Here is a 26,860-nt window from a genome sequence, read left to right as displayed (position 1 = left end):
AGCAGTGTAAGGATACACGCCCAGTGCACTTGCAAAATCTACAATGGAATATGAATCCACATATCACAGCCCTGCTGCTACTAACAACATAGACAAAGGTCTGATTGCACATCTCTCCAGGGACAATACCTGACACCGGCTGCAGTCTGTGGGGTCACAGCAACGTCAGGATTCATTTGAATTCAGAACATTCTGCAGTGGTTCTGCTCTGAATATTTACAGTTAATCATTGAAGACTTAGATGATTGGATGATCTGTATTTGGACTTGGAGCAGAGCACCTACGACGCGTGGCCCGTGGTCTGACTGGGAAGAGCAATTTTTGACGGGGTTAACCCACTGCGGTAGTGGCGGTATTATCTTTTTTTTATATTTACAGTTGATGATAATCAACTTCATATATCGCCATCATATTCCATAGCTCTACAAATCATAGGGAACATATACACATATATTATTACATGCCAGAGTAATAACAGTCATATGGAACAATAGGAGTGAGGGCCCTGATCACAAGAGCTTACAGTCTATGAGGATGAGGGGGTGACACAAGAGCTTACAGTCTATGAGGATGAGGGGGTGACACAAGAGCTTACAGTCTATGAGGATGAGGGGGTGACACAAGAGCTTACAGTCTATGAGGATGAGGGGGTGACACAAGAGCTTACAGTCTATGAGGATAAGGGGGTGACACGAGAGCTTACAGTCTATGAGGATGAGGAGGTGACACACGAGCTTACAGTCTATGAGGATGAGGGGTGACACAAGAGCTTACAGTCTATGAGGATGAGGGGGTGACACAAGAGCTTACAGTCTATGAGGATGAGGGGGACACAAGAGCTTACAGTCTATGAGGATGAGGGGTGACACAAGAGCTTACAGTCTATGAGGATGAGGAGGTGACACACGAGCTTACAGTCTATGAGGACGAGGGGGTGACACGAGAGCTTACAGTCTATGAGGATGAGGGGGTGACACAAGAGCTTACAGTCTATGAGGATGGGGGTGACACAAGAGCTTACAGTCTATGAGGATGAAGGTGGTGACACAAGAGCTTACAGTCTATGACAGTGATGGCAAACCTTTTAGAGACCGAGTGCCCAAACTTCAACAAAGACCAGCTTATTTATCGCAAAGTGCCAACACAGAAATGTAATTTGTGATTTATACTCCCTTCTCTGTCACAGTTTTCATTGATACCAGCACCTGAGGACACCAATAAAGCAGAAAATAGTCCCAGGTAGTCCTGTCACTTTAAAATACCTCTTTGCACAGCAAGTCCTGGGCTGTCTGGGACTGCAGGAAGATACCTGGAGTCATCTCTGGTGATGGCCTGAGTGCCCACAGAAAGGGCTCCGAGTGCCACCTCTGGCACCAGTGCCATAGGTTAGCCATCACTGGTCTATGAGGATGAGGGGGGACACAAGAGCTTACAGTCTATGAGGATGAGGGGGGGACACTTATCCCCCAGTCTGTGACTGCTCAGTTTGCCTCTCTCGGGGTTACTGTTGAGTGTATTCTGCCATGTGAGTGCAGGAGCAGGTGTAGTAGGCAGGGCTCTGCTGTGATGGAGTCTGATCCATGTATAGAAGTGCTCACACATGGTATTACAGCAGAGATGGCTGTTGGCCCAGAGCCCCCCATAAATGCCCAGGCTCTGATGGTCTCTGCATCATTGCTAATACAAAGGAGCAAAGGATCAGAGGAGCTTAAAGGGAATGTGTCATCCGGTGTGACCATACAGACTACATACAGCCAGTGTTCGGTATTGTCCCTGGAGAGATGTGTAATCAGACCTTTTTGTATGTTGTTAGTAGCAGCAGCAGGACTATGGAAATAGATTTATATTCCAAGATTGTACTGAGGATGAGTCCTCACACTGCTGTGCTCTGGCCTCTTTGCAGGCAATCTTGAGAATTGCCCCTAGATAGTTGTGCAGTTATACCGCAGTTTGTTAGTAGCAGCAGCAGGACTAAGAAAATAGATTTATATTTCAGGATTGTACTGAGTGTGTCCTCACACTGCTGTGCAGCCAGCGTTTGATATTGCCCCTGGAGAGATGTGTAATCAGACCTTGTGTGTGTTGTTGGTAGCATCAAGACTGTAAAATATGGATTTATGTTCCAAGGCCACACCAAGTGTAAAAGGTGAATGTGCTCACACTGCTGTGCTCTTAGCACTTTGCAGTCTGTGTTAGGTTTATTTCCCGGAGAGATGTGTAATCATACATTTGTGTATGTTGGTAGTAGTAGCAGCAGAACTGTGACTTATCCAAATGTAATGGTAGGGATGTCCTCACACTGCTGTGCTCTGCGCATTTAACTGCTTCACAACCCTTTCCTTCTGCTCTGATTGCTGTAATATATACTGCCTGCTACAGATTATACTCAGCAGAAAGGTTGTGGCGCGGTCCAATGCAGAAAGCTAACAGCACAGCAGTGTGAGGATGCACCTCAGAGCTCCAAGTCCAGGTACAAACCTGGAATATGGATGAATTTTTCCAGTGGTCTCCATCACTCCTGGTGTACAATGTGATGCCTGTGCTCCGTGTGTTTATATAAGGTTCTGGCCGCAGCCCAAGTGAATCATGTTCTATTTATGCCGCCCTGAGTGATGGTGACTTTCGCTCCTGATGTGCGGAGTGACGGGAGGACGCTGCAAACAGACCTGCAGTCATGGCAAAGACGCCAATGAATGAGGTGCTAGAACTAAACAAGTGCACTCAGTTATGGCCCCGCCCCCACTGCACGCAAGAGCTAATTTGCATATATATATTGATGGAAATTACTCCACAATTAAAGATTGCTATGAAACGGGCGAGGTACATCTGTAAATTAGAGTTCCCCCTCCCTCCGCACACACCTAAGGAGTTTGGTCCAATCACCTACCACCTCAGTCGCTCTTCGTGGCAGCCTTAGTACTTGTGTATGGGTGGGAGAGGGGGTGCAGAATCGCTAATCCCCCACCTACCCCCCGTATAGCCCCCTAATAGAAGATGGCACAACCATTGGCCCATGAAGAGGGGCCTCTAGGGTCTTCATCTCAACGCTTTCTTCCATATGATTTCTGGAAATCCATGTTTTGGGGCCCTTGGACTGTGGCTGTCGGGACATGATGGGAGTGGTAATCTCAGGTTGCCGTCTTGCCCGCAGCAACATTCTAGTTGTGTACATTTAATACATTATAATTGTTTATTCCAAGTCATTAAGTGCCAAGCACAATCCAGCGAGCGGGAAAGTCACCGGACCGGTTCTGCGCAGCGAAGGTGTTTATTTTGGAGGAACAATACTTTTTTTTATCGCCTTTGATTACGTCAATAATCGAGTCTTACAAGCCAAGTAATCCTGAGCGTGGTCCACCGCCAACAACCCCGCAGATCACGTCTCCCCACACGTATGTACAACTACTCTTATCATGTACTGATGCAGAGCGCTGCGCCCTGACTGCAGACCATTGCTTATCTAGGGAGAATCGGTGCTGCCATATACATTTAGGTATCTGTGTACTTTCTATAAACAATAGTATGGCCCAGAACTCTGCTTGCTGTCGGTGAATGAGTCCTGCTCTCAGCTGAGAAGTGGAGATAATTGTATCCAGTCTAGACAATGCTTTGTGAGCTAAACACCTCTTTCTACTGGTTTTTTACAATGTATCCGTCTAGAGTCCAGGCAGTTTAACTGAAAGAGCATTGTAAATGGAGACCATTGTATCCAGTCCTGACAATGCTCTGTGAGTTAAAGAGCCTGGACTGAGAGAGAGATATGTGCAGCTGCTGATGCTGTGTTTAGCTCACAGAGCGTTGTCAAGACTGGATACAATTGTGTCCATTCAGATACAGTAACCCTGTACATAGCTCGTTCTGCTCTCAGCCCAGAAGTGGAGACAATTGTATCCAGTCTAGACAATGCTCCAGGCTGATACATTGTAATGAACCAGCAAAGAGATCTGTGCAGCTGATGTATTTAGCTCGGAGAGCATTGTCTAGACTGGATACAGTCTGTATTTAAAGGGTTTGCAGGCTGTGGATACAATTAAATGCAGACTAGACAATGTAGCATCATCTTGTGTATCACCTGATGGCTTCTTGTATAAAGGATTTGCCCCTTGTCACACTATTTGTCACATTGCCCGTCGGGGTCTTCTACCTATGGCCCTGTGAGATTGTTCCTCACAGCTCGGGCTCGCTGCCTGTAAGGATGAGGCTGGGCCTCTGTTCTCTCGTGTGTAAAGGGCAGTGAATACAATAATATTATATCAGGGATCTGTTCCTGCATCATGATGGCGTCTCCCAGCGTCTGCGTGGAGTTCCCTGAGGTGACAGCTGCCTCGGAGTAGTGTTTTATATACAGGTATTGTGTTTGTGTGTTATTAATGAGTCCTTTGTATTAGCTGAGAGCTTCCCTGGTGCCGGCACAGGTGGCAGACGCTCTTGGCACGGATCATGCAGGTGATGACACAGGAGGCGGCTTTTATAACGTACACGGCTACTCAGTATAATCGCACACTGGAGAGAAAAAGGTCTGGACCGGCACAGCCACACATTATACACTGATCTATTCCCGCTCGGCTACATTTACAAAATGAACTCAAGGTTCATGGTTACATTTTGATCAAACTGCATGAGCCACCAACACCTTCACGGTGACCTCGTTTTGGTGGGTCCGTACGCTATTGGGTGCAGCAACACAGCGCCGGCAGGGACCGAGACCAGGCAGCCCCACAGCACCCATACTGCTAAGCCCCCGATCCCAACCAGCACAGCAACCATAGACTGCAGACACCATGCAATACTGCACCATGTGAACAGGTCTTCAGTGTTCACCATGTGTGAAGAGGTGTTTTTAAATAGCAGGAGACTGCATATAATGGCCGCCTGCTTCCTCTCTGCTAGTATCTGACGCCACATGCAATGGTGAGTATTCAACCTGTTCGCATGGTGCAGTATTGCATGGTGTCTGCTGGTGGGGGCGCGGGGCTCAGAGCCATGGGGGCTACCTGGTCTGTCGCTACTGGTGCTTTGTTGCAGCGGTGGTGGACCCCATGTGATGCTGTACCCAATAGTGTAGAGGAACCCACTAGAACATTGGTGGCGAACCTATGGAACGGGTGCCAGAGGTGGCACTCGGAGCACTGTCTGTGGGCACCCAGGCCATCACCCCAGCACAGATTTTTCTAGACAGGACTCAAAACCTCCTCCTGCAGTACCTGGCCACCCAGGATGTGCTGTGATCAGCGCTATTTTAACCCCTTCCCACCGCAGCCCTTTTTCATACTACAGACTTCAAAACACATCGGTGTAGTCTGCAGGAGATCACTTCCACCCATCCTCTATTTCACCACATACAGTACATTGGATCGGAATGATTATCATACACGTTGATGCTTTCTTCTCCCCGGCTATTAAGGACGTTCGGTTCATATTTGGAGCATAATCAGAATACTTGTGGTCATTAGTAGTGAATTTGTTTTATCTCTGGAGACCACCGATTCCCATCTAATCATCGGGTGGGGGTTTCCAGATGTTGAACTCCCTTCTGGTGGAGAGGAGAAAAATTAGGTTTTCAGGATTGGTCTAATCGGATCAACCTTGAAGATGTTACTCTATGGCTGGTCACAAATGCAGGTCATAATTCCCAAATAAATAAGCGGAGAGCCACCACTGCTCGAGCCCTGTTCACATGGAGGGAACGCCCCTTTAAGCGTTTCCTTCAGCTAGTGGGTATAGATGAGCTGCTGTAATGAATCCCATATACAGTCTCCTGGAGGGAACAGGAGACTCTGCTCCCTGGTTCTCAGAGGGGAGAACATATATAGAGAAATTATTATTTGTATTGACATAAAGTAACATCCGAGAAGAACTAGAAACTTACTGCTAGCTGCTGCATCTGTTTCTCAACATTCCTTTATGTTTTATATAACCTTTTATATAGCTCAGGCAACTGAAGGACACAGGTGTACACAGAGGCAGCTGGAGGTAATAGCAAGTTTCTATAATGCCCCAAGTGCTTTATTCCCATCAGTACAGGTCAGTATTTCTCTATAATGTCCTAAATGACTCTGCTTATGCTCCTGAGGAAGAGAGGAGAGACCTAGGTGCACACATTGGTTGCAGGAGATAATAGTTTGGTTTTCTATCCCATCATGAATGCTTTAGTCACATCAGGTCCAGTACACCCTTTATAATGTCAGGGGTGACTCTAAAGATGCTTCGGAGTAAATGACGAGGTGCACAGGCAAAATTAAATAAACTTTCTATTCCTTCCTGCAGCCTCTGCCTTTGACATTGCTGACTCTAGAGGAAAGACCCAAGCAATGAGCATGTTATAGAGAAGTACTGACCTGTACTAAATGAGAATAAAGCACTTTGGGCGAGAGAGAAGCTTACCATTATCCCCAGCAGCCTTTTTCTGTGCCATTTTGTCTCTTCTGTCATTCACCAGCATCATATAGAATAATAGAGAAAAATATTAACCTGTAGTGATGGGAATAAAGCACTTTGGGCGAGAGAGAAACTTGACATTATCTCCAGCTTTTTTCTGTGCTGTTTTGTCTAGAATAATCTAGAAAAATATTGACCTGTACTAATGGGAATAAAGCACTAGGGGTTTAGGCTTTTTAGTTTTGTGAGTGTAATTAGGAATATGTTCGTCACCCGACTAAAGCCCTTTTGGTGAGATAGAAGCTTAATATCGGCAGCAGCCTCTATATTTGAAGCTCTCTCACTCAGAAGCTGGAGCAATATAGGTCATTATTGAGAAGTATTAATGAGAATAAAGCATTTGGGGTGAGATAGAAACTTCCTATAAATCTCCTGTAGTCTCTGTGGGGGGGGGGGGGGGGGACTTGTTCCTCCCCTGACTCGCCTCACCAGGTTGTAGGTAGTACTGACACATTGGAGCTGAGACGACTCGCAGACGGCAATGTTTTTGGGGAGAAAGCTCACTTGTTTTTCCTCTTCTCTTGGCTTCCCCTTTAACTGTCCAATATATTAAGAATTCATATAACATTTCCAGTATTTCTGAGCTATTACCGGCACCATTAGCGCTTCTAGAAGGAAATCGAAGTCGCCGTCCAGCCCCGTGTGGTTTACTTACGTCTTTTTAAGCTTTTTGATTTGATCATTAATGTGGGATTTATCGTCTTGTGAAAACTGGAACGTCTCCAGCTACAATAAACCTGGATATAAGGATTGCAGTCCGGGCGAGTCACATATGTACAGTTATATATACACCGCAACCTAGTGGCTCCAGGTGAGTCACGTGACCTGATCCGCCGCATTATAATTGGTATAAAGGATGGTTTATTGAGTCATTAGCTTCTGTGGCGATGCACGCTGCAGTATAAAGCATGGGGGGGGGACAAATAGACTGACCGCATGGGGTTAAAATTGAATGGTGAAACTTATTATAGTCCAGGACAGGGGTCAGCAGCAACAGAAATGATTACAACTGTAGAATAGAATTAAAAAAAGGAAATATTTAAAATAAAATAATGTATTAATATAAGCGTTAAGTATTTTTTAATTATTTAAAAAATTTTTTTTTTTTTTTTACAATACTGCAACTAATAATAAAAATTAAGATATTGCATAAAGGTAAAGAACCAAATGTCAATATTCAATTTATTTTTTGGGGGAAATTTATATCATGTAATATATAATTTTTTTATGCACGTATATTTTGTGTGGTGATGGCTCAGTGGGACGGGTAAAAAAAAATATTTGGATAGTTAATGTATATACAATGATTTCTTGTCTTGCCGGTAAGATTCTAAGGTGCCGTTGAGCAGGGAATATTTTTGTACATTTTTGTTGGGTCTCTATGACGACTTGCACTGATATTGTGGGGTAGTAGTGGGATGTGAGTCAGTAGTTACATGGACTGTGCGAGGAAGGAAGAGCTGGAGAAAACATTCCAAACACCCTCAGGAAGTGAAGGATTCCCAGGACGGGCCCAGCGACAGAATATTCCTATAATCCGGAATCCGTGTGACCTGGCAGATGGCAATGTCTAGAAATGCGCAGCTCAAGGGTCTTGTTTATGAGCATATTATAAGGTTTTAGGTTCTTCTCCAATATATGTACACAGTTTTTGTTTTTTGTTTTTTTACAGTTTTTAAATTAAAGGGATGTTCCATCTTAATGTTGATGACTTGAGTTCAACATTGGATTGGTCATCAGTATCGGTGCAGTGGGGTGTAATACACTGGGCCGCCATTGTTTGAGTCAATCCCAATGCTGGAGGTAGCTAATCCGCTCCATTGTATAGGTGTTTTTGGAGGTCAACAGTCTGCATAAGGGAAGCTATGGAGAGTGCAGACTGTTGCACCAAGGCCATAGGGGAGGCTATGGGGAGTGCAGACTGTTGCACCCAGGCCATAGGGGAGGCTCTGGGGAGTGCAGGCTGTTGCACCCAGGCCGTAGCGGAGGCTCTGGGGAGTGCAGGCTGTTGCACCCAGGCCGTAGCGAAGGCTATGGGGAGTGCAGACTGTTGCACCCAGGCCATAGGGCAGACTATGGGGAGTGCAGACTGTTGCACCCATGCCATAGGAGAGTCTATGGGGAGTGCAGGCTGTTGCACCCAGTCCATAGCAGAGGCTATGGGGAGTGCAGACTGTTGCACCCAGTCCATAGCAGAGGCTATGGGGAGTGCAGACTGTTGCACCCAGTCCATAGCAGAGGCTATGGAAGTGCAGACTGTTGCACCCAGGTCATAGCAGAGGCTATGGAAGTGCAGGCTGTTGCACCCAGGTCATAGCAGAGGCTATGGAAGTGCAGGCTGTTGCACCCAGGTCATAGCAGAGGCTATGGAAGTGCAGGCTGTTGCACCCAGGTCATAGCAGAGGCTATGGAAGTGCAGGCTGTTGCACCCAGGCCATTATTTGCATTGAATAAAGCATCTTGTAAACATTAGTACAGTGTCTTGTGTTCCTGGTATCATACATAATGTATGGAGATGTTTTGGGGACACGACTAATTAGTTGCTGAATCAATCCCCCTCCTGATGTCATGGGTCGACCATTGCATTTGTGTAACACTAGCCACCTAGCAGCTGAGCCGCCGCCCCGGCTAGTGTCCATCTGGGTGCACTATATGGCACTGAGTGACACCCGTAGAGCACAGACATGGCAATGTGATGTAGATGACCGCTGCACATATACGGCTGACTATAAGGGTGTGGATTTGTTTATATTTGTGTATATGTTTATGTTTTGCAGGATTTTGGGGATCGATGAGAAATGCAGCCGCTAGTAACGTGACAAACCCCAGCGAGTCGCCAGGAGAATGTGGAGCATCCGCGGTGCGGTCAGCGTCCTGGCCACCCTACAATGTCTGCTGCCCCATGTCTGCAGCCAGGACCCAGGTGAGTGATGGGGTTCCCCTGTTATTTCTTGAGTGTTTTAGTCAGAGACCATAGTCTGTGGTGGTGGTGATCTCCACTCGGCCTCAAGTGTTACTCAAGTAAACGGCCATTTAAGTGTCGCCCTAAGGCTATATTCACACTGCCGTTGCCCGCCCGTACCGTACCGTAGCGGGCAACGGCAATGTACGGGGAGAGGAGGAGGAGTTGAGCGCAGCTCACCCCCACCCCTCTCCATAGGAAGTAATGGACCGTACCGCTCCCGTAGGGCGCCGTGCGCCCATTGCCGTCTGTGGAGGACGTATATAGGCCGTATATACGTCCTCCATACGGCAGTGTGAATGGAGCCGAAGTGTGAACGCAGATTATTTTTATTTATTTATTTAAAGCTACAAACCTCCATATAACCAGACAAGCTGCACATACACATGAGGTCACTGCTCACCTGTTTTTTTTTTGGTCTTTCAGTTTCTTCAGATTTCTTCAAGAACCTTAACTGTCTGACACATGATATGGAGAACATGATCTGCCAATGGGAGACCCCGTACCCTGAAGATAAGAACATCCTCTACAAGGTTTGTTCCAGGTAAGAATCTGAGATATCAACTACTTTTAAGTGTATTGAAGTCTTTGGAACTGCTTATAGAGACTGGATTGAGTCTAGACAATTGGTAAGTTGTAACAAACCAGCATATAGATCTGCTCACAGAGCATTGCCTATGTAGGATACTATTGTCTCCATTCAGAGGCAGTGACCCTGTACATAGCTATTGCTGCTCTCAGCTGAGAAGTGGAGATGATTGTATTCTGGTCTAGACAATGCTCTGTGAGCTAAACAGCCTGGACGCAAGACTGATACATTGTAACAAACTAGCAAAGAGATCTGTGCAGCTGCTGCTGATGTGTTTAACTCACAGAGCTTTGTCTAAACTGGATACAATTGTCTCCACTCCTCAGCTGAGAGCAGGACTAGCTATGTACACTGCCTCTGAATGGAGACAATTGTAGCCAGTCTAGACAATGCTCTGTGAGCTAAACGCCGCAGCTGCACAGATCTCTTTCCTGCAGTACAGCAGTAGCAGCTCACAGAGCATTGTCTAGATATATAAGCTTGAACGCAAACTTAAGCTTGAGCGGTCTTTCTGTTATGTTGCTGATGCGGAGCATCATGTATTATATGATTATGTGTGATCTTCCATCCTGTACATAAATGTATACGTGAGATGTGAGGACGCATGTACAGATAAGATGGGATGTCTCATCGCTGCTCTCTCTCGCACAGGTCCTCCATATCTGAGACCTGCTTTGAATCAACTGGAAACCGGCTGGAGGTGGAGTTCCCAATCTTCTCTGAATCTGATATCCGCATAGAAGCCAAAGACGTTCCAGGGAATCCATCTATACAGTTTCAGAAAACTTCCTTGGATATTCGTAAGTCTCCTGCACTTTTCATTGAGCCAGTCCTGAAGGTGCTCTGCATGTCCTCTCACTGCTGTGCTCTTTGCTCTCTGCAGCCTGTGTTGTGTATTGTCCCTGGAGAGATGTTGAATGATAACTTTGTCTATGTTGTTAATAGCAGCAGGACTGTGAAATATGGATTTATATTTCAGGATTGTAGATTCTCCAGGTAGATCTTCACATATTCTAGGAGTGTACTTTCTCCACATGCACTGTCCTCACACTGCTGTGCTCTAAGCTTAGAGCTGCTCCAGTGTCCCTCCTCTGTGCTTTTGAGTGAAAGCTATACAAATGCCTAGCAGTCAATCTGTGGGTCCGTTCAGTGCACAGAGCACAGCAGTGTGAGGATGCCTGTTTGAACTGCTCCTTGGACAACAGAGTTTAGAAAAAAAAATTGTCTAAAAAAATGTTCTAATCTGCAAAACAAAGGTGTCACATGCAAAGTCCTTAGGCCTCCACCAGGTATTTAGAGTCCAATTTGACCTCTGTAAATTTTTCTGGAAACCGTGTGAATTTGGCATTAGAAAACTTACTTCCAAGGGTTAACATACATGAAGTGGATATTAAAATTAATTCGGGTAATGTGCACTCCCAACGGCCTGGGTGCAATAGGGGAAGCTACAAGGAGCGCAGACTGTCATGGATGCAATGGTCTGCACTCATCTTATCTTCCCCTATGGCCTGGGTGCAGCACTCCGCACTCCCTATAGGTTAATGTGCATTGATGATCGGGGACTTAAAGGGGCATCGCCAAATTTTATTCAGTTGTATTAGAGCAAGAAAGAGAGAAGAAATGCAAATGGACAGTGAGTAGGAGCAGCCTCGGTGCATTGTCTATAACATGTGGGGTACTCAGAGGGGGTCAAGGAAATGGATATCAGTCCCCAATATGTCTATGGCCAACATTGGGGAACATTCTCATCACAAATAAACAAATTGTGGTGTCTTATCCAGCATTGGACGGGTTAATTCTATATCCTGCTGACTCGTCGTATCCGGATCCTGCTCCGCTCACGACGAGGGTTTTCCTGCCTGTGATTTCATTAGTTATAAGGATGCAGCAGATGGCTATTATCCTGCAGAGGTTGCACCCTGTTAGGTTTCTGGATCCTTGCACTAAGTGTTTCTGCTTTCTTTGCAGCTTATGTCCCGTACCCCCCGGAGATTGACTCCCTGGTCGCTGACTATCAGTCTGACGTGTTGTATGTAAACTGGACTATGAATTCCACTTCCTTCATTAGTGGGGTGAAGTTATCCTGCGAGATGAATGTCCTCCGCGATGGATACCTTCTGGCAGTAAACGTAAGCCCCTGTCTGTGTCTATAGACCCCACCTGCTAAATGCAGAGAAGACCTAATATTAGTCTACCAGGGACCGAAATCCAAACATATCCTCTACCCTAGGCCACCACAAGAGAATAACAATACCCAGCCTAACCTATTAGACTCTAGCCTAAACATCTCCCCTTTCTTGGATCACCAGAGAATAAGAGCATTACCCTGGCCCACCAGGGACATAAGCCTAAACCTCTCTACTAGAGATTAAGAGCAACACCTTCTTCACCTTAGATCGCCGGACATTGCCCTAATCTACAAGCGACCGCATCCGAACAAGTGTATTACCCTAATCTACCTAGGACACAAACCTAAACCTTTCTATCCAAGAACAACAAAGGAGAAGGGTATTCCCCCCCTAGTTTACCAGGAATCTGATCTAAACATCTACTCTAGGCGACAAAGGGGATTAAATAGTAAAAAATAGTTTTTTTAAAAAGTTGTATTAAAAAAATTAAAAACCTTCAAATTGCCCCACTTTCCCTACAAATGATATAAAAATAAACAAGTAAAATGATAAACATGTAAGGTACCAAAAAGTCCGGTCTATGAAAACATAATTATGTTTTTTCCCGGAGCTGAACCCCAAAACGGGAAAAAAGAGCCCAACTGTCGGAAAAACAACTATTTTTGTCCTTTTAAAACATAATAAAAATTTTATAAAAAGTGATCAAAAGGCCATACGTTCCTCAAAATTGTAGCAGTGAAAACGTAAAAAAATGACACCGTACATGAAACTCAATTTTTTTTTTTTTCCGTACACAAGATTTTAAAATATATTATACGGAACCTGTCAGCAGGGACCTCATTTACATGACAATAGAATGGTGTGTTACAACTTGGCTTCCTGACACAATCTGTTTGTTGCAAACTCCTCATCTCTCAGCCCCCCACCTTTTGTGCTCCTGTACAGCACCTCCTTCCCCTGCCGATGCCAGCTCTCTAGGCTGTGACATCTGTTTCTGGTAGGAGCACAAAGGTGGGGGCTGAGAGCTGGGGAGTGAGTAAAACAGATAAATCACATGTTGTTTTTGTGAAATGCATCCAAACCAAAGTCCAACCCCACAGACTACACAGAGGATTCTGTCAGGAAGCCAGGTAAGTTATAACACGCAAATATATTGTAATGCAAATGCTTGGAGAAAGCTTGAAGGCAGATGTGCAATGCAGGTGTCATGGGCTGCTGCAACCTGTCTGCAAACCTGCAAAATGAGGTCCCTTTAAAACACAATAAAACCTGTATAAATTTGGTATCCCTGCGATCTTACCGAACCAGAGATTAAAATAGAGGTGTTATTTCGAGCACACAGTGAAAGTCGTAAATACCGTGCCCACGAGAAAATGGTGCAAATGAGTTTTTTTTCTTTAACAAACTTCACAGCATTTGTAATTTTTTTTTTCCCCCCCTGCTTTCCAATACAAGGCATAAAATAATAAATAACATCACAACGAAGTGCAATTTGTTTTACGCAAAAATAAGTCCTCGCACGGTTCTATACTAGATTTTTTTTTGAAGGCGGGGAGCAAAGAAAATTAACAAAAAAATTCCTGCATCCTAAAGGGCAATAACCATCAGGGCTGGGAAGTCGTCTTTACACTTTGCTACACTCCATAAATTCCACTATACCGAGCAGCACAGTCTATACAGCAGCCTCACCATACACTTCCTTTTCTCTTTTTAGGAAACAGTGGTTGAATATTGGTTTTCGCACATCGAGATGTTTCACTGGAATTGGACATCTGATTTCCCACTCAATTGTTCTTCGTACTCTGCGAGGGTCCGCTGCTTTGTACATGAAGACTATTACAATGGTGAAAAATGGGTGAGCGACTGGAGCGCCAGCAAGACCATCAGCGGTAATGACCCGGAGGAACAATGTCACATCTATATCTATGTATCTCATATCTATCCATCTCCTATCTATGTCATTATATATTGTATCCCATGCTTTATAGCAGTAAGGAAGCCTTGTATGTACAGTAGAATACCTCCATGACGGTACATGGTGATAGTAAATGGTGATTGCTGGAAAGTCGGGAATGATAAAAAACCTGCAGATTTTGCACTGACATCTAATTGTCCTCCATCTCACACAGCTGACAGCAGCGAGAGCGTGTTTCCCGAAGATATCGTCGTCCCCGTCGGCTCCAGCATGAACTTCTGCTGTAATCTGGATGGCGGGAGCCGGATCAGCGCCATCAAGTTCAAGTCTGATGATGTCTCGCTTGTAAATCTGGGGAACAGCAGCAGCGGCATCCGGCTGTCCAACCTCCAGATGTCTATGCCCAGCGGGGACAACGTCGTCTGCCTCGACCAGCAGAAGCAGTTCGTCACCGGGACAGTGGTGTTTGTGGGATGTAAGTGACTGACAAGTCATTCCTAATCCATCCACAGGTCCTGGACTTGCAGATGTTCCGCGAAACATGTTAAAAAGTTTGACGGATCAAATCACTGGCAAATAAGTTGTAGTATTTGAAATTTGGCAAAATGGGAAAGTTTTATTTATTTGAAATAAAAATAATATATAAAAGGGCTTTTCCACATTCAGGATATTAATGGGTCTCAGGTTTATGACCGTACGTGTAAACCAAGAAGCCAATGAGTGGGTGCACTAGACTAACCATGGCTGACATTGACTATCTTTGTGCACTACGCCCCGCAGTGTTATCTCTTTGCACATATGAAGCTTTGCTCATCCTATGGAATGAACCATTTGTTTTCCCTATTGATCCTATAGACATCCTGTGACCTTCATATCCATCCTAAATCTCTGAAATGTGGGTGATGTCTGCAACTAATGTGTCATTTACTTACTCACTCGCCTATTATAGTGTGTGCCCACGCAGATCAGGGGATTTGCATGTCACCTGTAGGTCTAGGGCTACAGTGCCACCTTCTGGCCAGAGACAAAGTTACATAAACAAAGGGTTATTCCGGGTTCAAAATGTGATAAAATGAAGGATGAAATGCTGATGGGAGGCATTTAGGGTTCTTTGTATCCACAAATGAATGGAGCAGCTGGTCCTGCAGGCACATCGGTCTATGGGACAGCATGGATTATCCAAGTAGCAGGAAGTCCCATAGACCAGTGATTTTCAACCTTTTTTGAGCCTCGGCACACTTTTTATACTTAGAAAATCCTGGGGCACACCACCAACCAAATTAGCGCAAAATGACACTAAACAGTCATATTATACATATAGTTAATAATATAGATTCTAAATTTATTTTACTGGAACCTGGGCCTGTTTCGATAAACACAAAAGGGATATCCTGGCAGGAATGGTGGAAAGACACACACGAAGCTCTTCCTCAACAGTTCTCAGGTTCTCCCTGTTTTTAGTATATGCTGCTAATTATTATGTGGCTCATATACTGCAATATAAAGGGGTACAATGAGAAGTACTACGGCCATGAGGCCAGAGTACAAGTGCCAGCTCATATACTCAGCATATGAGCTGGTACTTGTAGTACTCCAGCCTCATGACTATAGTATTTCTCATTTTACATTTCTCTGGGAAACAAAACACAGGGGGCACCGTAGTTTGGGGAACTTTCCCCGCGGCACACCCGACCATGTGTCACGGCACACAGGTTGAAAATCACTGCCATAGACAATACATGAAGTGACTACATGTGTACATCGAGCTTATTCATTCATTTATTCATTCATTCAAGGGTACAAGGGACCCCATAGTGTTATGATCGGTGGGGTGACGGTGTCGGAACCCCACCAATCAGCAAGCTATGCCCCAATGCTGTGCATGGGGGATAACTTGATATAAGAGGAGTAACCCTCTACGTCTACATTGTAACTTTGATCATGTGACATGTAGCATAGTTGCGTTCTTTGTAATAATTGCTGTAACGCCAAGGTGCAGGCGCAATACAGATTTTAGTGGCACATCTAGTTAGAGATCAAAGTCAGCGTGGCCCCAGCTGAATAAGTTGATACATTTTATGAATTTTGTGTCTCCTCTGGTCCTGTGAAGATGATTGTTAGTTGTAGTAATGGTGAATTCATCTTTTGTAGACCCTCCAGATAGACCCCAGGACTTCAGCTGTGAAGCGCGTCACCTCAAGGTCATCAATTGTACCTGGAAAGCAGGACGAGACACCGGACTGTACGGGCCGGACCGCGGGACTAAGTACACTCTGTACGAAAGGTAAGAACCACAGGAGCATCGCCCTATATAGATATGGCTGTGCACTTACATACATGGATAGATGGATATTGTCATACATAGATGGCAGGCGTGACAGTGTCTCATGGTCATTTATACGGGTCTATGTACGTTGACGTCTTTGCTACATTTCGAGCGTTGAGAGAATAAATTGCTTGAAATTTCAGGTTTTCTCAGATTAACACGTCGTGCTCCGGACATAATGAAGACCTGGATGACTACAACTGCAGCTTTGACATAAAGAAGGAACAGCAGCTCCACGAATTCTTACTCCTCGCCAGAAACCCATTAGGAACGTCCAATATTTCTCTGTCTGTTAATGTCCTGGAAAGAAGTAAGTGCCGGTCATCATACAAGTAACTTGCCTCCCCCCTATGTATGTACCTACGTACAATCCCATACTAATACGTATAGCATATGTAAGTGGTACGTGTTATGATTATTGGAGGGGGTTGGAGTTCTTCATTGCTATCCTGATGGCTGGCTCTTATCTGCTCTGATACACTGTAACGCAGCCACAGTTTATGACAAAGTTACTTACCTTTCCATTGCAGAATAATATATATTTTGTTCTTCTTATATTCAGCATGTGACTTTGTTCTTGCAGTTCACCCTTATTCTGTGGAGCGGTTTCTCATCCATGACACCAGTCCTTCTGAAGTTTACCTCTCATGGTTTTTACCTGGAACATTCACATCTATCAATCTATTGTGTCAAATTGAGATCAAGCCGATGCATGGCGAGACTGAGACGGTAAGTGACCATCCATCTAATGGCTTCAATTCACTTACAGAACTAGGGCACCAGTGATGACCACACTCAGCTCTGTCTCTATCAGCACCAGTGCCCCTGGCACAACCATTACTGCACCCACCATTGCCGTGTATGTAGTGCGGCCTCTCCTATTGACTGCTGTACTACACAGAATTATCAAAAAAAAATTTTTTAACTTAATTGAAAAAAATTCATTGCCACATCGAACATAATTATAATCCTCATATCCACCTATAGATCATAAAGGGGCTGTAGAGCTTGTGAATCCTACAATATACAACTTCTGCATTCAGATGTCACCCCTGTCTCTCTAACAGCGCAACGTCACCCTTGAAGGGTTAAATGATTCCCAATACCACTGCAGCTTAGACAACCTCCACCCATTTAACACCTACGACTTCCGGGTCCGTTGTGCATCTTACGATCACTTTTGGAAGTGGAGCAACTGGAGCAGCGCAAAGAGACACCACACCCTGACTGCAGGTATTGTACCCATAGTCTGCCCCAGTCTATTACATCCATAGGCAGCCAGGGTAGGACTGTGTGTTTGTATTTAGATTCAAAATGCCAAAAAGTGAGTGTTGCAGCTTAGTAGGAGGGGGGGGGGGGGTATGAAGTGGGCAGCCTTAGACTGGGAGGGGGGAAATGCAGAGGTCACAATCCATTTCAGGACCAGGACTGGAAGCGAAATATGAAACCATGAATGATATTTTGTAACCTGTCACAATATGATGAGATATATATATATATAGTGTTATAATTTTTTTTTCCCAGCTCCTTCAAGAAAACTGGATATCTGGAGAGAAATAATCAACACCCCCGATGAGCGTGAAGTAACAGTGTATTGGAAGGTAAGTGATAATCAGGAGGGTATAACCAGTCTTCACGATCATGACTTTAACCACCTTGGTCCTGTTACTTGTCTAATTGGACTTAAGCTTTTGGTTGTTTTTTTCGTGATTATTTCCTGACTATTTGTGAGGATAATATTATGGGGGATTCCCTGTTCAGGACATCTGTTCTATAGACCAGCAGCGCCCCCCTCCCGATGTCATCTGATGTCTCTGGTGATTATCTCTTCCAGCACCTGACGTTGAGAGAAGCTAATGGGGTAGTGACCTCCTATAGAGTGACCTGGCGACCCCTGCACAGCTCCGAGCCCCCTCAGGAGACGCAGCTGACAGCAGACCTCAATAAGACCACTATAAACCTGACCAGCAGCGGTGAGCAGGACTATGAAATCTATGTGACGGCCATGAATTCTGCCGGATCTTCTCAACCGTCCAGGATCACTACAGTGCAGCCCCCGAGTGGTGAGTATCCCCACATAATGGAGAAAGTTACAGCAGCTGCAGCACGTTCCCCCCCCCCTCTGCAGATATTGCTGCATGTGTGAAATGGTTTGAGATCTTTTGCACCCACTGGGGCGGACACAGACACCTTAGGGCGATGCCACACATCTTTTTGGTCCGTTTTTAAGCAGTCCGTCCAAAACACGCATGCGTTTTTTTTGACAAGTTTTAATTATGATAATTGGTAAAATCTGTCAAAAAGGGATGCGTTTTTCAAAAACTGGCAGGATGGGGTTAATCTGCATGTGGTCATGCCGAATATTTGCAGAGCGCAGACATGAGGAACATCACAAATATAGACGGTTTAGTAACTGGGAGTCTCCTCCTGCCGCCGTGACTCATTGCTGGAGGAATTTCCTGAGTGATCACATCCCTTTAAGACTGAAGCCCTATAATACTGACATAACACTGGCCTGGACTGTCAAGAAGTCCTCTGCAACGTGGAAGCCGTCAGCAGATCCCCAGCAGATACCAACAAATCACAGCTCCATGTGCTGGTCCGGTCCGAACAAGCAGAGCTTTCCCCCCTGGGGGGGGGGGGGGGGGGGGCATGACAATATGTAAATTTCAGTGACTTGTAGAATTGCTTCCTCCCAATGGGATGATATCTCATTTGCATGCTTTATCACAGAGGAGCATATCATGGCCTAAGACTGCTTACATCATCATAGTGCCCTCTAAAGGGCAACAGCACAACTTTGGGTGGTACTTACAAAAGCCTGTTACCTGGAAATGACTTGTGGCAAAGGAGTGATAATATAAATTGTATATATTAAGTCAAGGCTATGTCCTCACACTGTTGTTCTCTTAGCTCTTTGTACAAATTTAAACATCTTCTCCCATTACTGATAATTAAAGATATGAGACCACAGATTGTGACTGTTGTAGAGTTCAGAGAGAGAGGTTGGTTTGGAGCAGCTCAGAGCCCAGCAGTGTGAGGACACAATACTTAAATATCAAGCCATATTTAATAGTCCTGCTTCTAGTAACATATACTGAGGTATGATAACACTTCTGTCCAGGGTCACCAACTAACACTTGCTACACAGTGCACAGCAGTGTGAGGACACACGTTCTGTGCACTCGGAAAAGCTATAATCTTGGAATTCAAATCCATATATAACAGTACTGCTGCTACTAACATTACACATCTCTACTGGGATAATACCGAACGCTGGCTGCAGTCTGTGTGGTCACGCCTGCTGACAGGTTGCTGCCTTTCAGTGGGGGGCGCTATAGTTAAGCCTTTGGATTGGTGAAAATGTTATTGCTTTGACAATTTTCTTGTTTCTTTTTCCTATAGATGTCAGTGTGGAGCGGATTGAGGGGGAAGGCGACGGCATCAACATCACCTGGAGTCCAGACCCCAATGTCTCCTGTGGATATTTGGTAAAGTGGGTCCCATCTGGTCACCTTCTGGATCCATCACTCATGTGGAAGAGGTTTCCCTCAAGTGCTGCAAGCGGCTTCATCAGCTCAAGTAAGAGGAGTGTAAATGTGTTTTGCTTAAAGGGGATGTTTAGGTTTAGATAAGCCATGGGCTGGAGTGTGGCGTGATTTCTGGAAAAAGCTTTTGTCTGGTAATGCAACTCGGCTTTATTGAACTCAATGGAGCAATAGGTGCAATACCACACATAACCTGAAGAGGAGTGTGGTGCTCTTTTTGACAATTATCTCATCGTAACCATTGGTGTATATCATTGTTGTACATGATGTGTCATGTGGATTCAGGAGCCATCAGTGTATATCCCTGGAGATTTTTATGTAGACTCTCTAGCCTAGTATATCCTTGGGTTGTTTCTGGTAATGCAGATGGTGGAGCCTCCTGCATCATTCTACTCCACAGCCTCTCTGACCTGAGGAGCAGTTCAATGCAGGGAGCCAAGTGTGATGGCACGCCCCATTGCATTCGGAGAAGCTACAATCTCCAGGGACAATACCTGATACTCCCTTCAGAAAGCTAAGAGCACAGCAGTGTGAGGACATGCCCCCCTCTGCCTTTTTGGAGAAGCTACAATCCTGGAATATAAATCCATATGTCACAGTCCTGCTGCTACTAACAACATGAACAAAGGTCTGATTACACATTTCTCCAGGGACAATACGTAACACTGGCCACTGCCTCTGGTCCTTGTACCTATACCTTTGGGAGTAGCAGGGGATCTGTATCCGATAACTTGTATTCTTTTTTTTGTTTTCTCAGAATATTTCCAGGCGGGGCTGAGATACAACGTATCACTGTATGGATGTAGGAACGACGACCACCAGTTACTAAAGCGGATGGTCGTGTATGCAGAGGAACTAGGTGAGGAACCTCACAAGATCCTGCAGGGGGCAGTGTGTCTGCTTTCCCAAAAACACAATTTCAATGTTATGCTGAATATTTAACTATTCTTCTGGTGCATTTTGGATAACGCCTATATTTAAAAATTATTTTTTTTTTAGCTCCTCTAGTTGCACCAAATTTCACAATTCAGGAGACGACGTCCAGGTCCATCCTGGTGAGATGGGAGGCGATCTCTGAGGAGAACCTCCGCGGCTTCCTGCAGGGCTACCTGGTCTATGTGGTCAAGCAGCAGAACGACTCTGCCTTCTCCAGGTTCCAGGATCTCGGTAATTACTAGTCTGATAATTTGGGATTTTTATTGTCTTCCCAATCTCTGAATGGAACTTGCATATAGATTTGTGCAAGCCGAATCCTCTTATCTGCCCTGTTCACACAGTGCGGAATAAGAGTTTCTTATTAGTCAACTGAGAAAATAGTAATTTGAGCTTTTGCTAGAATACGCAGTCCTGTACTGATCCTGGGGGTCCGATCCAACGATCATTGGAATGAAGTGGAGGGCTAAGTCCACTTTTCTCCTACAGCAATGTAACAAGGCCCTGTGTTTGGTATTTGATGATACATTGTATCCTTTTTGTATAGTTCGTCACACCGAGACAAAAATTAAGAATATCACAGACCCGGCCGTGCGAGTGTTAAAGATCGAGGACCTGCAGAGCGGCACCAGCTACACCCTGGGGTTACAGGCCTATACCAAGGGCGGGATGGGACCCATCAAATCCTTCTCTGTTCTGACCAATGACAATGGTAAGTGGTCAATGTCTCCAAATTGGGAGGTAGTGATCTTGGGTTCAGGACCCCTCTAGTGCCATGTATGTAACGGAGAGGCCTCAGTGCCCCTCGGGCATCGTGGAAAGATGTGATACCCCATGACTTATTTCCTGCAGACATTGGGGGCCTCATTTTTATACCAGATCCGTCCTTGGTTTTTCCATTAACAAACTGTTGCTGTAGGCAGATCCTGAAAGCAGAGAAATCCCCTCCTGGATGTGTAGACTGTGGAGTAAGAAGTCTCCTGCTGGTAACAATGTATATTTATGTTTTTCTTTAAGCTGTCGGTCTAATTCTCGCCATCCTGATCCCGATCGTGGTTGCGGTTGTCCTCGGCATTGTGACCAGCGCCATATGCTACCAGAAGAGGGAATGGTGAGTAGGATCAGGCATAGTCCGATTCAGGACCGCCACTAGGAAGTTCGGGGCCCCTTACTGGCAAATGCTCATCCACCCCTGTACAGAGTTTTCTGTGACTTTGGGGTCCTTTCTCCTCCTTGGGGCCCCCTGAACACAGTTATACTAATCCCCCTCCCTGATGGTGGCCCTGGTCAGATTGATCAACCAGCTGCTGTTGGTTGTACAGGCGGTCCCCTACTTAAGAACAACCGACTTACAGACGACCCCTAGTTACAAACAGACCTCTGGTAATTGGTAATTTACTGTACTTTGGCCTTAGGTTACAATAAACAGCTATAACAGTTATTAATGTGTATGTAATGAAGATTTATTGGTAATCCGGGTTCCTAAGACAATCCAACATTTTAAAAAATCCAATTGTCACAGAAACCAAAAAAAAAATTTGCTGATTTTGGGGATTTTTCTTTTTCCAGTGTAGGAAGCGTTTCTACAAATACAATGAATTTTGGATTTTTTCCCAAAAATGTGTTCCGACATTTATTAATAACGTGACTTCCTGTGACTCACGTTTCTGGGGAACTAAATGTAAAAACACAGGAAGATGGGTCACCGCTGCGTCAGTGTCATTGTAGAGGGGCTATCCCTGCAAGAACCTCACTGCAGACAGTATACCTAGGGCTTATCCTCACACTGCTGTGCTCTGAGCTCCTCGCGTTAAACAGCTCTGCAGCTTCCCCCTCCTTTTAACCAGAACCCTGTTACAGCTTTTACTTGCGGAGGCTGTACAACTACACTCATCATTCATTAATGTATGATGACACATCTCTCCAGGGCTAAACACTGGCTGCGGAACACTAAGAGCACAGCAGTGTGAGGATGTACCCTCAAGCTACAATCCTGGAATATAAATCCATGTATCACAGTCCTGCTGCTACTAACAACAACATACACAGAAGTAATATTATACACCCCTCCACAGACAATACATAACACTGACTGCAGTCTACATGGTCACAGCTGCTGACAGGTTCCTTTATCTCATCCTTCTTTTTATTTTTTTGGAGCCATTATTTGGGAGACATAGTATTTTATGCTGGGTAGAACTCTGGCTGTAATCTATGGACTCCCCTACCCATTATAGAGGGGGTTGTAAGCTGACGGACCACCCTATGGCATCTGTGCCCAGTATTAGCTGGAAGCAGGGGTGTCGGAACTTGTTTTTATTGAGTTTTATTGAGTTTTTTTTCCCTTAACTCAACAATCTGACATAAAATTTACAAAGTTACTAATCTCCATCTCTTTCTATAGGATCAAAGAAACCTTCTATCCCGATATCCCAAATCCTGAAAACAGTAAGGCTCTGCAGTTCCCAAAGAACGTCACTGAGGTAAGTCTAGCATCATGGCCGCTCTACATAGAGGCCATTCCTGTAAACTACAAGTTCCGGGGGTAGCAGATTAATGGTTGGATCGGATCCTGTATGATGGACTTTACCACAACAGCTCTCCACGGGGGTGGGGGGGATCAGATTAATGAGTATACTGGTATCTGTATGATGGACTGTACCACACTGCCTCTCCACGGGGGGGGGGGGGGGTGTAAGATTAATGATTAGATTAGTTCCTGTATGATGGACTGTACCACAACAGCTTGACAGGTTCTGGACACAGTGATAAACACAAAGCTCATATCTCAGCCTCCCTGACTGTGTACTTATAGTATGGTGCGAAAAAAGTGAAAAGAATAATTAATGTCCACCCCCAGCTAGCAGAGATGGTTCTGTCTATTCATGTGATGCTGAGGCATCATGGTATTGGTAGTAAAGCCGAGAGGAAGAGAAAGCAGGGCAGTAAAATGAGAGGGATATAGACCAGTGAGGGTCCTGGGGTGGGTGACCACAATATATACAGAGCCTGACACAGGATTGGCAGGAGCAGCACAGAGGAGCTTTTCGGGTGCAGTTCACATTATATGTTGTTTATGGAAGAAATGAGACACGTTTTTAAAGTCCCGAACAACCCCTTGGTAATCTTGTATTTGATATCCATGGCCACTTTCCTTCTAAAATCAATGTAATAAATTATGCTAATGAGCCTGAGGGGCTACACAAGCACTTTATGTTTACTGCACAAATTCTGTGAAAGCAGCGGGGGGGGGGAAGACCCTACAAGACCCTGTAAAGCCAGATCGCAGAGGCGCCAAGATTGCTTCTCAGACTCATTGGCATAATTTTAAAAATTGGCTTTTCACAAGGAAGGAAGCCTGCTTACAGTATCAATGTGTCAAGGGAATAGCTCAATTCAGAGAGTACAGAGCACAGCAGTGTGAGGACACACCCCCAGTGCCCTTAGACAAGCTACATTTGTATTTTTTTATTTATTTATTTTTTTTTATATCCATCATCATGTGATTCTGACTCCTTTTTGTCTTTTGCTTTCAGGGGGGCAAAACCATTAAAACACTAGAGATGAACCGGTGCACCCCCAGCAGCGTCGAAGTGGTTGAACCTTTTCCAAAAATCCTGGACACGGAACTTAATTCTCCATTATCTGACAGCGGTCAGATCCCGGAGGACGGCTCAGAGGAGGATAATCCCGCCGGTATAATATACACCCAACCCGCTACTCATGACGACACGTCAAACCCAGTGCTGGATGGATCGGCCTCTCCGTCGGTGGTGTACATAGATGTCCAGTCCATGTACCAGCCACAGGCCAACTCAGAAGAGGAACCCGATATAGACTTTGCAGGAGGGTACAAGCCTCAGATGCAGCTGCCTATTAATAGTGTGAACATGGACAACCAGGCTTCTACAGAAGATGAGGTGGCAGCATCTTCAGGTTATAGACCTCAGGAGAACCCCAATACCTGGGCCGGGGATTCTCCAGGTTCTCCCACGTCTATGGGAAGTGAAAATGCTTCTTTTGGGAGCCCCTGCTCCGTGAACTCTAGACATTTCCTGATCCCTCCAGTGGACACTAAAGACTCGCTCAAACCCACCCATGTCGGGTGGTCAATATCTTCACTGTTTCAGACCAAGCAAGAAGAATGAGCTTGATATCTTCCTGTACCACCCAGCATGCCCCTCCAGCTGCTCATCCATGAAGGAGGTTCTGATAGCGGGTATCCATGGACTCCAGAGTAGAACTTTGATCTTTGTGTCTTACGGCATTCGTTGTATCAATGCAAAGCTTCTCTCATTCTAAGGGATTTACCGCTCATGGAGAATGTGCAAAAATGTTACATTATCGTGAAGATGCTGCAAATATCCCTCCGGCTGTAAAGCCACCCCCTCCGGTATTGGCTTTAGCCGTCCAGTGCCACAATTTGTGGTTCCCAAAAGTGACTAATGAGACCCAAATTCTGTTTATTGCCTTAGATGTGCTCCTCAATCATTCATGGCGGTGGTTGAGTTGGCATCCAGTCACATCGAGCTTCCGATAGACAAGGTTCTTCAAATGAATGATCATCGGATGACCCACTAGAGATGCTTGAGGAACCACTTAGATGTTCACGTCATGTCCAAGTATCGGGCAATGATGGACCTGTGGAGGTCATGGTAGACTAGCACAACCTTAAGTGTGCTCCTCAATCATTCAAGCGGCATCCAGTTACATCGAGTTTCCAATAGTTCAAGGTTCTTGTAACAAGTATTGATCACCTGGTGGCCTGCACTCTGTGGTCCAATCATGTCCATGCTAGTGCTGCCCCCTACAGATACTCATGAATAATTTATAGTGATTGAGCATGTATCTGGTTTCATTGAGCTTCCTAAACGAGGTTCTTCAAACTTGTGTTGGTCATCGGGGGGGAACCATGCTCTCTGTGGTCCAGTCATATCCATCTATGGGCAGTTCTGGACCTGTGATGGTCATGGCAGGCAAACGCTGCCCCAAAGATGCTCATGAATCATTCATGGTGATGGAGTCAGTATCTTATCACATCGAGCTTCCGATGCAAGGTTCTACAACATGGTTTTGGTCATGTGGTGAAAGCCAGTCGTGTCTAAGGACCAGCGATGGACCTGTGGTGGTCATGGTTGGCTAGTGCAGTGGCTGCTTAGAAAATGAGATCATTTGCAATATAAGTTTCGATATAATTTTTATTATTTTTAATGCTAACCCATTTTAGGTAGAAGTTTTCAGGTGGTCAAACTTTTTTCTGGAAGGGTAAACACCACTAAATAAACCTTGCAAAGGGTTTAAAACTACATTCAGGTCTTCGTAGGGAGAGGTGGCTTCCTCTTAATGTGACTTTATTATGTAGCAGTCTCTACACAATCGCAAATTTAAATTTTTTACTTTATATTTTTTTGAAGAAAATTCCATGTTTTTTTTTTTTAATTTTTTTTTTCTGTGAAAATATAAGCGCTCTTCCTGCTTTTTGACAGGAGGTTTATGAATGTTTAGTGATTTTATTTGTGAGGACACTACTTATCTTGATGGGAGTTTTTTTTACGTGTTTTTTGTGTTTTTGTGATCCCATCATATTCCTGATGATCTCAGTGGGATGTGGTGGTCTCTTTCCCACCTCTTGTGATCAGAGCCCTGGTAGCTTCTGCTTCGTAGCCTTGGCTGTGGTGCTTTCTAGGCTGTAGAAGGGGGGGGGGGTCTACCTGGTCCCAATGGTCCTCTTTTTCCTTTGGGGAAATCCTACACTTGATTTACAGCCTCAAAGGTTATGTTCTCATTCTAACTTTTTTTCTAGGTTTTTTTTTTTTTTTTGGAATTGTCCAATTTATCTAAAGAACGGTTACGGAAATTTGTAACAACGTCGGGTAGAAGAGTGTGAACAAAACCTCATAATCAGAAGTTGGGAAAGAGCTTCCATGACTTTTATATCATAGTCCGTCCTTACAAGATTTCTTCATATCGGCTTATTGTCCATTGTCTATGATTTTTATATATTTTTTTTTATATTGGCT

General features: G+C 44.9%; 1 protein-coding gene across 1 annotated transcript in view; it reads left to right on the top strand.

Annotated features, from left to right (window-relative positions):
* LIFR (LIF receptor subunit alpha) overlaps nt 1–26,072 on the top strand; it is a 47,380-nt gene extending 21,308 nt beyond the window's left edge. Inside the window, exons 2-20 of the mRNA XM_072135301.1 lie at nt 9,216–9,361; nt 9,827–9,944; nt 10,641–10,789; nt 11,958–12,118; nt 13,833–14,007; nt 14,248–14,508; nt 16,185–16,317; nt 16,503–16,669; nt 16,943–17,088; nt 17,427–17,592; nt 17,884–17,960; nt 18,194–18,422; nt 19,765–19,941; nt 20,665–20,766; nt 20,907–21,074; nt 21,388–21,552; nt 21,858–21,951; nt 23,245–23,323; nt 24,377–26,072. Of these exons, the coding sequence (XP_071991402.1) occupies nt 9,283–9,361; nt 9,827–9,944; nt 10,641–10,789; nt 11,958–12,118; nt 13,833–14,007; nt 14,248–14,508; nt 16,185–16,317; nt 16,503–16,669; nt 16,943–17,088; nt 17,427–17,592; nt 17,884–17,960; nt 18,194–18,422; nt 19,765–19,941; nt 20,665–20,766; nt 20,907–21,074; nt 21,388–21,552; nt 21,858–21,951; nt 23,245–23,323; nt 24,377–24,988 (3,258 nt within the window). The 5' untranslated portion in view covers nt 9,216–9,282 and the 3' untranslated portion in view covers nt 24,989–26,072. The remainder of the gene's footprint in view (nt 1–9,215; nt 9,362–9,826; nt 9,945–10,640; nt 10,790–11,957; nt 12,119–13,832; nt 14,008–14,247; nt 14,509–16,184; nt 16,318–16,502; nt 16,670–16,942; nt 17,089–17,426; nt 17,593–17,883; nt 17,961–18,193; nt 18,423–19,764; nt 19,942–20,664; nt 20,767–20,906; nt 21,075–21,387; nt 21,553–21,857; nt 21,952–23,244; nt 23,324–24,376) is intronic.
* Nucleotides 26,073–26,860: the final 788 nt, after the last annotated feature.

The sequence above is a fragment of the Engystomops pustulosus genome, chromosome 1 (assembly GCF_040894005.1).
Source record: "Engystomops pustulosus chromosome 1, aEngPut4.maternal, whole genome shotgun sequence".
In the NCBI taxonomy this organism is placed as follows: Eukaryota; Metazoa; Chordata; class Amphibia; order Anura; family Leptodactylidae; genus Engystomops; species Engystomops pustulosus.
Note: the sequence above shows the minus strand (reverse complement) of the source record. Positions and strands in the feature narration are given on the sequence as shown.